The following is an 11,936-nucleotide window of genomic DNA, read 5'->3' on the forward strand; positions in this document are numbered from 1 at the left end:
GATAAGAACCCCTAAAAACGGCTTACTGTGTGTGTCACATCTCTGCTGTTCATTCGTCGGATATTTAGTGGTGATCAGGATTAGATGCGGTCTGTGCCCTCAGAATGCACATGGGTTTGGGAGTGACTTCAAGCCCATAATTATAAGCAAAGTGCTCCAAGAACATAGAATGCCATGGCAGCAGAAGTTAGGGGGAACTAACTTAACCCCGAGGCTTAGGCCTTGGCAGAAGCTCCCTTGCTGGAGGTCTCAGTGAGCCAGAGATCTGGAATAGTTCACCATGCAGAAGGAAGGAGAGAGAGTGTGTGTGTGCGCGCGCGTGAGGAGGGCTGTGTGGTGTGAAGTTTCAGGGTCAAAATGTTCAGATGGAGGAAATAGCACATTTGGAGGCTAGAAAAAGAACACCTTTCACAGCTGTGAAAGAAGTTCACTAAGACAAAGGGGACTGTAGGGAAAAGATTGTGATACTGTACCCACAGGCCAGAACAAAGGGAGCCTTATTCCATAAGGTGTGCTCCGCAGTGTGGACTTCCCCTCAGGTCACTGAGCAGCCAGTGTAGGTTTCCAGTTAGGAAATGACGTCAGCCTGACTGCAGTGTGGAGACCTGGTGGGACAGGGGCCCGCGCAAGGGATGTGCAGCGGATCGGGTGCAGCTAGCTGTCCCTGCTGGGCCCGGTGAGAGGGGCAGCGGGGCTGGAGGGAGGAGAGCCGTCCAGTGTTCAGGTGGTCAGCTGAAAGAGGCGCTGTCTTTGCGGTCAGGGCTCAGCGTGAGTGTGTCAGGGAGTGGACGCCAGATCTGGTCTGTGTCAGGTGGCACCAGAGGAAGAGCAGGTGAGGAAGCCTGCCCGGAGGCTGCGTTTGCAGACACAGAGCTTGAGTGCCCTTGGAATCACCCAAGGGAAGCTGCCTGTTAGGAGGTTTGGATCTCGGGAAGGTATTCTAGACTGGAATCGTTTAAAAAGGGGGTATTATTCGCAACAAGCACGCAGTCATGGAGGTGTGAGAGAGGGTAGCCTGGGGTGCAGACTGGAGCTCTGACAACATGAGGGGCCTCAGCCCTTCGATGTGGACCGCAGAGCTTCTGGGAGAGCCCAGCAGGGCCTGGCAGTGTGGAGCCCTGAACAGCTTGTTTTGAGAGAGACAGTTACCAGTGACTTCTAAGGACAACAACATTTAATTTGTTATAGTTCAAGTTCTGTGCACTTCAGCAAGCAGGATTCATTATAGTTGCGCTTAATCATTAGTCTTTGTTCATGGATCTAACTCTTAGTGATCAGCTTTTGTGGTGTATTCCTCCCAGATTCATCCTAAATTACTTCCTGAGTCTTCAGGCCAGGATGGTCAAGGTCCCTCCACTTCTACAAGTCATGGGACCGGAGACCAGACAGCAGCTCCCGAGGAGTCAAGTCTGGGCTCTGCAGCTGACAGCCCAGTGGAGTTGCCCTCCTGCAGTCAGAAAGCCCCCCAGCTGCCAGAGCATGAGGGTGCTGGCCAGGCAACTGGGCCAGAACCAGGCCCAGTGGCTGATCAGAAGTTACCTGCTGCTCCAGAGCGTGCCACTCATTCAAGCCAGTCTCCAAAGAAGCCGTTCAATAGCATTATTGAGCACCTGTTGGTGGTGTTCCCGTGTTACAGCAGGTACGAATCTAAAATGTCAGCAGCACTGCTAAATGCTTTATTGAACTGATGTTTCCTGATCAGATAACAGTTTGGCCAATTAGGAGCTGAAGTAGGACCGTGCAATTATTTTACTCAGAAGGACAAGCATTGCATTTGTCTTCCTTTCGTAAACATAAAAGTGAGCATTTTCAAACAGATTAATCCACATTCATCAGAACCCATGGCAGTTTGCTAAGATTTGGGTGAACTCAGTAACGTGCTCCAGCACTAATTATGGAATCAATAAATGAACTTCAAACATTAGTTTTATATTTTGGGGGGAAAAAAACTCACATATATCAAAGAAGGCAGCAGCCACTTACACTTTGTTGAACAGTCCCTCTGATTTGTTAGAGGTGTGAGGTGAAGAGACTGGATACGGTTTGCCAGTGAGTAAGGTGTGTGAGCATGTTGTAGAGGGAGAGGTAGGGAGAGCTGCTTTACAATGTGTGTTAGTATCTGCTGTAAATAAACAACGTGAATCAGTTAGACACACACATGTATCCACTCCTATAGATTCTTTTCCATGTGGGTCATTTCAAAGTATTGAGTAGAGCTCCCTGTGCTGCGTAGTAGGTCCTTATTAATTATCTGCTTTATGTATAGTAGCGTGTATATGTCAATCCTAATGTCCCAGTTTATCCATCCCCCCTTCCCCCCAAGGTAACCATAAGTTTCACATCTGTGACTCTTTCTGTTTTGTAAGTTCATTTGTACCGTTTTTTTAGTTTCTGCCTATAAGCAATGCCCTACGATGTTTGTCTTTCTCTGACTGACGTCACTCAGTAGGACAGCCTCGAGGTCCATCCATGTTGCTGCAGATGGGGAGAGCTGCTTTTTAACTAAGGCAGCCAGAGTCATCAGTTGGGCACTTCCGTAGTGCTCCTGCATTGACCTCTGACCTCACTCTCCAGATGGGTACGAGGGGGCAGAGGGACTCCTTGTCTCAGGCCAGAGGGAGGTGAAGTGGAGGGAATGTCTCAGGGATACATCACAGAAGAGAGGAGTCCACATCCAGGAATGATCCTCCACACCTCCCGTGTTACTTCTGTCTTTGACACAGTATTAGTCATAGTCTCTGGGATGAACTTCTGAAACACAGTGGTTAATTATGATTGGCCAGAATTAATGTTTTGCATTTGTCAGTGGAGCCCTGGCCACTTGGAAGTAAGTGTATCTTGTCTGCACGTAGACATATTTAGCCTAAGTTTGAGAAGCATTTTAAGTTCTCTTAAGAGCAATTACCACGCAAGTTAGAAAAAATAGTCAAGTTGTAATTACCAGAAGTACCTTACGAATAAAATTGTTTGCCGTCCTGTCTAAATTTGGCAGAATAAACATATGTTGCTTATGTTAACTTGCTTTTCTGCAAGTTAAAGCATATGAGGTATTAGTGCTGTAGATACCAAGCTCCTGTTGATTAATGATATAATCACATCTACTGCTACCTATGAAAAATACAGGAAAACTTTGAAAACTTTGTCAGTTAGATTTTTAAAGGGAGGAAGTAAAAAAATAGTTTGTTCTTAGAGATTTTATTGATTTCAAGTCAGATCCAGTGGTGTGTGATCATTCAGTGATTTTGCTTAAAGCTACAGTATGTCCAGGCTCTTAAGAAGTCAGGTTTCTAAGTAGGGAAGGAGATCTGAAGTGGATCTGTCAGGTACACTATTACTTTGAAAATCTATTAAAACAAATATTTTAGGAATAATGTTGAAATTTTCATAATGCTTTTTTTTTGGAAGAGTGATTTAGCTGCTTTTACATACAGTTACTGTTGTTTACAAATGAATTATTTGTGTATTTGATTTCATTTCTTTTCAGCTGCTGGGTTGATACTGGACATAATATTTCTTCACAGTAGAAAACTTTGACTTTGTCTTGACTTCCCCACTTTCCCTTTCAGCACGGAGCTTGCTGGTTTTATTAAAAAAGTTAGAAACAAAAACAAGACCTCTCTGTCTGGATTGAGTATTGACGAAATTGTGCAAAGAGTGACAGAACACGTCCTTGATGAAGAAAGAAAGAAAAAGGTCAGTGTTTCATTTAAATTCATTATATACTCCACTTTCTTCCTATTTATTTATAAAATGTGAGAATTGTGGGATAAAATGCTTCCAACAAAAGATGGGGAGCAATGCAGTAGACAGTGTGCACGTTTTGAGTGACTGAACTTGCTTCCCTGCTGTACATTCTGGCCGCAGCCAAGTCCAGGAAAGGGCTGGAGGCTGTCTGCACCCAGCTCTGCTGTTGCTGTGCCCAGGGCTGCCCAGGACCCGCCCTCCATGCCTGTCGGAGCATCGCCCGAAACCAGGGGGCCGAGGACCGAGGACGTCCCTGTGAGTGCTGTGTGCATGACTGTGGCGTTCCCTCTGTTCTGTGAAGAGCGGAAAGAAAACAGCTGTTAGTCCATGATGTAGCCTCATGTTTTTCTTTTCTCGATGGACTTTCTTTGAGCTTCCGTTAGAAGCCACGTTTAGGTGACTTGAGTGTTCGGTTAGAGGAGCCAGTGACTAGCGAGGTTCTCCCCACTGTTGTAGGGACTTCAGGGCCCCTGCATGTGGGGACAAGAGGTGCAGTGGCCACACCATGGACATGGGGCCTGTAGACGGTCAGATCCGTTCCTCACGTCAAGTGTGAATAGTTGGCAGAATTCATTTTTGGCCGGTTTTCTTCTAGGCGACCATAGGCTTTGGAATCACACGAAGTTGGTTTCATCGCTAACAGCACTGTGAGCTGGGATCATATCTGCTTGTTGTGGTTGTTGTCTGATGAAGTCCTGTGGTGGGGTTAGCAGGGCCACGTGCTGTTCCCGGAACAGACTGGCTGCTTCCCTCTTCTCCCCATCACGTGCCTGGGGACGGGGGTTGGGGGCATGCTGAAATGGGCTGAGGTTGCTCTTATTTGATATAATCATTTAAATTGTTTATTGTCCTTTTAGACAATGAGAATGTTAGTTACATAGAACTTTCTATAAAATACCATTATATCTATGATCTCAGTTGATAAGGTATTATAACTGCCTTTATGAATGAGGAAACCAAGGCACTGATGACTCATGCTTCTGGCCGGCGTTCCTTCCTTTGATTTGTGTGTGCGGCGTGTAATCCCCTGTCCTCGCCCACACGGACCTCACACACTGGGGACCATGAGTAGGCGCTGAACATGTGGGTGGTAGGAAGGCGGGCCCCTGGGTGGCTCCCAGCCGTGGGCCCCAGGAGGATTCTGGCGTGGATCACATCTTCCCCTTCTGTCCAACTTCAGGTGAAAGTACAATGAGAAGAGCTGTAGGCAGAGTGGGGTCGGCAGGACTGCACGGAGAGCGCTGGTTCGCTGACCCGACCTGGGCTGTGCCTCCTTCTGTGAACCTGTTTTTGTCCCTCCCATACATTTTCACTTTCCACCAGCCTTCAGAGATTTTCCTCGTCACATACACTTGGGTGCCCGAGGGTACCCCCCACCGCCGCCACCACTGAGAAAGCTTATACCGTGCAGAGCATTCCTGCCAAGCAGGAATCCTCTCCCTCTCAGGGGTGTTCCAGCTGGTTATGTGCTCTCTGGTCCAACAACCAGACCAGCTTCTCAGCATTCTCACTGATTTGTGTGTGAGTGTGTGTGTGTGTGCACATGCACACTCGCACACTTATTGGCCACACCAAGATAGACCATAATCACCTTTCAAGGTGAGATTACTTTCTGCTTCACGGTTCATGGTAATAAAGATGTGAAAGCTGACTTATAAGAAAAATATGTATTGAAACCAGGACTTAATTTGCTAATCATAGGTTGTTTTTTTTTTTTTTTAAGTAACAATGTTTTGTATTTTTAACCACAAAACCACAGAAGTAATGTGGTTCTTAATAGAAGGTCCAAATAAAAAGAACATATAAAGAACCCAAAACCCACCCTCTAAGGGTAACCGGTATTATTATCATATTGGTATGCATTTTTTCTGAACTCTTTTTTTTTATGTGTGTATATGTGAATATAGTCAAAACCATGTACATGCATTTGTTTTCTTTTTACTTTTTCACTTAGAAATACATTGTGCTGAATTATCATGTTGGGAAGTAATAGCTGTCTTTTTTTCTCAACTTTGTGCTGTGCTGTGGTTAGTCACTCAGTTGTGTCCGACTCCCTGCAGCCCCATGGATTGTAGCTCCCCAGGCCCCTCTGTCCATAGGAGAGTCTCCAGGCAAGAATACTGGAGTGGGTTGCCATGCCCTCCCCCAGGGGATCTTCCCAACCCAGGGATTGAGCACAGGCCTCCTACATTGGAAAGTGGCAGGTCAAGGCCACCTTGCAGAGGCCTTGACCTGCCATTTCCCCCAGGGCTCTTGCCTCCAGTTTTCCCAGACCCTTCCGTAGGGGCCACAGAGGGGAGGGGAGGGGAGTGAGATCGCATCTGTCCCATCACTGCCTGGTGCCTGGTGGTGGCTGCAGTGCCCTGAGAGGGACAGAAAACCCTGTTCAGCAGTTCAGGGATTCACAGCCTTTAGGCGCTGCCCCGACCCTACTCCCTGGCCATCACCCACTGCCGGGGCTGCATTCACTCACTTTCTGACAGTTCCTGGAGCCTCCCTTTGGGGCCAGGTTCCTCGCTGGCTGATAAGAACACACGGAAGCAAAGCCATTTCCTGCCTTCAGGGTGCTCAGAGTTAAGAGGAGGGAGTGAGAGTCGAGGAGAAGGCCACGGCGTAGGGCGGGTGCTGGGGTCTGCAGGGAGGTCGTGGTGCCTGGAGTCCTAGGGTGGCACCGGCTCTGCTTCCACACGAGAATGCTATCTGTATCCTCAGACTGAGTGTTGGGGCCAGGAGCCCTCCCACTCACCTATGTCCCCTGACAGGGATATTGCTGAATGAGCCATCAGTTTGTTTTGATTTGATTTATGCAAGTAATCCACATTGATAGAAACTTTAGAAAAATAGCAAAGAAAAAGTTAAATCTGTCAACCCAAAGTAGCCAGTCACCATCATTAACATTTTATATCTTTCCAGATTCTTTTCTAGGCATCTCTATATACAGACATTCTCTCTCTGTTTAAAAACTTAAATTATATAATCATATGATACCTACTGTTTTGTTAGCCAACTATTATTCAGAGAGCTTTTGGGACCAGCTTTCTATACCTGGTGGCTCAGATGATAAAGCACCTGCCTACAATGCTAGAGACCCAGGTTCGAGCCCTGGGTCAGGAAGATCCCCTGGAGGAGGGCATGACAACCCAGTCCAGTATTTTTGCCTGGAAAATCCCATGGACGGAGGATCCTGGCCAGTTCATGGGGTCGCAAAGAGTTGGACACGACTGAGCGACTTCACTTTCACCTTCTGTACCAAGGATTACAGAATTCCATCAGGATTTTAATCAGCCTCACGATAATCCATAGTGTAGAGGTGTCATAATTTGTTACTGTCTCCAGCTGTTAGATAATTAGATGAATAGTTAATTTGTAATATGCAGCTAGTACCATACTTCAGGTATGGAATGGGATAAATAGGTATTTGTAGTATTTTAACTGTGAGTGAGTTAACTGTATAAATCATGATTTTTATTTGAGAAAATGAAAACTTTGTTTTTTCCTAAGAAATATTCAAAAAATAAGTTGTTCCCTCAGTCTGCTTAACTGTAATTGAGAATAATTTGCACCCTGTGCTGCAAAAGTTTTGGAAAGCCAGTTGTGGGAAGAGTCCTTTATTACTGGGATACATCTGTTTCCACAGGTGTCCTGCGCAAATTCCTGTGAAATGTGCCGAGAAGTATTCAAGTCCAAACACGTGCGTGAGCTGCAGTGTGGGCACAGGCTTCACAAGGGGGTGAGAGTTCCCTGTGGCTGTTTGCACGCTGCGCATCCTGACTGGAGTGTTTAGAAAAGAGAAAGGGACTTTTTCCCCTAGACTTCAGCCCTTGCATTTTCCAAGCAAATTCCAAGTGTGCTCATGTGTGTGGCCGTTGTCTCCCTCCCGTAGACTGTGCTGTGGGGAGGGGGGTGGACGCCGGGCCTCTGGCGCGCTCTGCATGGTCCTCTCCGTGTCTGGTGGGGAGCACACTCGGCTCTCTCAGTCACTAAAATTCAAAGAGCGTGATTTCCTTACAAGCTCTTACACGCACTGTCAAACAGATAGATGGTGAAATAGCTTGTTGGTTTAGTGCAGTGTGTGAAGTAAGTTTAACACTTGAAAGAAGAGAAAGGAAACCTGACGGGCTCCATTGCCTGGGGGATTCTGGCTTGGGCCCCTCCGGGATGGGCGTTAGCTGTTCTGGGGTTTTGGGTGCTGTGAGCACTCATCCTGCTCCCCAGCTGCTGGATTAGAGCCCGTCCCGTCTCTGCCCTGTGAGTGTATGAATCCCTGAGAGAAGGGGCGCACACTCTGTGTGTGCCTGCGTGCACTCAGTCATGTCTGACTCCTTGTGACCCTGTGGGCTGTAGCCCACCAGGCTCCTCTGTCTATGGAATTCTCCAGGCAAGAATACTGGAGGGGGTTGCCATGCCCTGCTCCACGGGATCTTCTCGACCCAGGGATCAAACCCGCGTCTCTTGAGTTTCCTGCATTGGCAGGCGGGTTCTTTACCACTCATGCCGCCGGAGTCCAGGCCAACTACATTCTCTCATGTGCCTGTCTTCTTCCTGGGCGGGGGTCCTGCCTGGCCTCTGAGCTTACCACACTTAGCTCCGTAGCGGCAGCAGGCCAGCCACTGTGTGTGTGCAGACTGGGGAGGGACAAGGAACAAGACCAGGAAGACAAGGGGAGTCCAAGGGCCCGGAAAGTGCCGGCCTCCAGCAGTCAGGGCAGCTGAAGCACAGACTGGACTGGAGCGGAGCAGGAAGGGGAGGCACAGTCAGGCCCCAAGGCTTCACAGTCACATCCTGAGGTGCAATTCCTTGTTCCTGGGGCTTGGTCCAGACCCCTGCCCTGAGCAGGCTCCGGTGTCGCTGGGTGTTGAGTGGCTCAAGGTCCCCGTGGACGTCACAGGTGATAGCTTACAGTGAACAGGGTCACATTCATGGCCTCTGAAGGAGAGAATTTGGTTTCCAGGCCATAGATGAGGTTTGATCACTCAGAGGTTTTGTGTAGCAGAGTTTTATTACAGTGAAAAAGGGACACAGAAAGCTTCTGACATAGACCTCAGAAGGGGGTAGAGTGCCCTCCCCATTTGTCTTAGCAAGGCCTTGTATACTTTTTCAGTTGGTTACTAACAATAGAGAGGTCTTACCTCTTCATAACTCTTAAGATAACAAGTTTAATCAGAAGGTTCTTGTTCTTAACAAGAAACACGTCTTCAAACAAGATACAGTGTTGTTACATAATCATTAGTGCAGAGTTTAAGGAAAAACAAAGGGCTTCCCTGATAGCTCAGTTGGTAAAGAATCCACCTGCAATGCAGGAGACTGTAGTTTGATTCCTGGGTCGGGAAGATACCCTGGAGAAGGGATAGGCTACCCACTCCAGTATTCCTGGGCTTCCCTGGTGGCTCAGCTGGTAAAGAATCCTCCTGCAGTTCAGGAGACCTGGGTTCGATCCCTGGATTGGGAAGATCCCCTGGAGATGGGAAAGGCTACCCACTCCAGTAGTATGGCCTGGAGAATTCCATGGATTGAATAGACCATGGGGTCACAAAGAGTTGGACACGACAGCAACTTTCACTCTCACTTTTAAGGAAAAACATCCCCTAAGCAAGATGACTTGTTTTGTTGTGTAATCATCAGCTCTGGGCTTAAAAAACATCTTATAAGATGAAGGAATGTAAACAAAAAACACTCTCCCTTTCTCCTCCTCAAGGGTCCCAGACTCCTTAACCTGCCTAAGAGAGTCACTCTCTCAGGGTGGAGTCTCCGTGTCTGCTGAGGCAAATGGCGCGGGAGAGCTGAGGTCCCCAGGCTCCTAAAGGGCCAGCTGATTGTCTTCTCTCATTTCAGTGCTTCAAGCAGTGGCTGAAGAGCCAGCGCACCTGCCCAGCCTGCCTGGGTCACGACCTCCTGTCAGAGGAGTAGCTGCCTTGCTGGAGGAGGCCCGCCTGCTATTCTCGGCAGCTACAGTTCACGCTGGAGATATGCTGCTTGTTGAGTTGGAAGACTAGCAGTGTACTCCCTTTAGTATCAAAAGCAGACACCTGAAGCTTCTTTGCACTCTGTGTTGCAGTGCTAATAAATGGAACTCTTTAATACAGCTGAGAGTAAGTAATTTCCCAACTCTTGACTAGATATATAGTAATCGCCAAGTGGTGGCTGATAAAATCACGTGTAACCGCTTCCTTCTGTTGTTGGGGCTGCTGCAGAGGCGCGCTCTGAGATGGAAGGAAAAGACAGTGAGTGCCTCAAAGCAGAACTCGATTATCAGCATCCTTGGCCTGCTAAAGTGCCCCCGGGAAAAGGTTTTTGAGATTGGTATTCCTGAACTTATGCCTACATTTTCCCTCAGAGATTCTGTGTTTTAAAAAATGAGCTTAAGCAGACTACCTTTTAATAGGTTGTAATGTTAATATTGGCTGATTTCAGACCAGAAGATTCAAGTCTCCTATTCATGTGATTTTTCATTTCATTATTTTTTCTCCCCAGTAGATTTGTAAGTGCTTGTTTTCCATCTTTCAAAGACACAATGATTTTTGAAAATCAGTTACAAAACCCTTGCTAACATCAGCCAAGACTTCTTAACCCCTGAAGTCGAGGCTCCCTCATCATCATCCCACCCCCGGGTCTGGAGCAGACTGTTTTGAATACCTTAGTGTTCTCGTTAGTGACCTTTGTCTGCCTCTCTGAGTTAGACAACAAGCGTTTGGGTATCTGTCTGGCACACAGCGGCAGCTGAGGGAAACAGTCACCATCATTCCCTTTCCTTACCCCACCACCAAAAAGAGACACTTGTATAATTAGACAGTCCTGAGATGTTGCTGTTCCAGTCGTTCGTGTTTGACATTGTGTAGAGTAATGCATGCACTCATGTACTGTAGCCTGAGAACAAAACCGCAGCTGCGTTAGACAAACTGCTTCTCTTCAGTGACTTACAGACAGCAGTAGACATAGAACCGTGAATTACGGGCGCCTTCCATCTCTCTCAAACTAGAAGGATCAAAAAGTGTTTTCCCACGCGTTCTCTGTTTCCCTCAGAAGTTCAGAGCCCCAGGTTCACGCGCTGACGCAGTCGCCTCCGTCTGCTTTGCTTCTCCCTCGGTTTTGACGTCTTAGTGCATAGACGCTCATTCCATATTTTGAAGCAGGTCCCGAAAACATTGTCTGCATGTTCAGAATAACTGAGGACTTGCAGATACGAAGGTATACAGGCGCAGCGGGAAAGGAGAACAGCTGGAGAGTGAGAGGATGTGTTCATGGCATAACCTCAAACTGTTAACTTGTGAACATGCCTTCCACGTGTCCTGTGTCGAAATAAAGAGCGTTCTAAAATAATAGCCGTGTTATCCATTCTTTATCTAATTTAAAGCATTCTGCTTGAAAATTCAAGACATATATTATGCTACCAATTTAAAAGGTGATTCGTTTGGACAGAAGAGCCACTGTACATCTGAGGAGTTTAACCAAGAGTTCAAGGACATTTTCAAAACTGGATCAAAGTATCCTTTTGCTTAATTAAGTAGAGGTTGCTAAACTCAAGTTCACAAGATTGGCTGTTGAAATCTGTGAATGGAAAGACTAGACAGAGATGATAGAGTTTACTGTTCTAGGCTAGGATGAGAGGTTTTTCAGGCGAATACGTATGAGAGTGTCGAAGTTAATCAGATTGCATTTCTCACTGTTGATCTCTGTGAGGCACTTGCGGAGGGTTAGGGTTAGCAGACTTCTGGTTCACACCAAAATGACCTTGATACAGGGTCCTGTCCTGGACCCTGTGGCATGGACCAGATATTCCCGGGGATGATTTAGGTTGGACCAGCTTTTAGGGACCTTTTGGTCCTTGTGGATACAGGGCTACTGAGGCTGGTGAGAAAGGGCTCCCTGATAGAGGACCTTCTAGTCTGCCAAGCACTAAGAGATGATCCAGGAGAGCCAGTGTTACCAGTCTCTGTCTTTAGTCCGATAGCGTTTAATTCAGAATAGTGTATAACTTTGAGCAGTAACTATTCTTAAGAGCTTGGATTATTTTCCCTGCTGAAAAGTTCATGCTATACATAGGGCATAATCCAATACAAAATTGAAATGTTACCCTAGCATTGTAAAACGTTACCACCTTTTAAAAATTTTAATTGGAGGATAATTAAAATATTGTGATGGTTCTTGTTATACATTACTACATTTTTAAGGTGATTTCAAAGACTAGAAGCAGG

General features: G+C 46.9%; 1 protein-coding gene across 14 annotated transcripts in view; it reads left to right on the forward strand.

Annotated features, from left to right (window-relative positions):
* Window positions 1-11,061, forward strand: part of TTC3 (tetratricopeptide repeat domain 3) — a 119,783-nt gene extending 108,722 nt beyond the window's left edge. For 12 of the 14 annotated variants that reach the window (XM_005202056.5, XM_005202060.3, XM_005202058.5 and 9 more), the window contains 5 exon segments: window positions 1,302-1,639; window positions 3,567-3,693; window positions 3,865-3,999; window positions 7,382-7,474; window positions 9,577-11,061. In XM_005202056.5, coding sequence (XP_005202113.1) covers window positions 1,302-1,639; window positions 3,567-3,693; window positions 3,865-3,999; window positions 7,382-7,474; window positions 9,577-9,651 — 768 coding nt within the window. In that variant the 3' untranslated portion in view covers window positions 9,652-11,061. 14 annotated transcript variants of the gene reach the window in all.
* The last annotated feature ends 875 nt before the right edge of the window (window positions 11,062-11,936 follow it).

This window comes from Bos taurus, chromosome 1 (genome assembly GCF_002263795.3).
Source record: "Bos taurus isolate L1 Dominette 01449 registration number 42190680 breed Hereford chromosome 1, ARS-UCD2.0, whole genome shotgun sequence".
NCBI lineage: Eukaryota > Metazoa > Chordata > Mammalia > Artiodactyla > Bovidae > Bos > Bos taurus.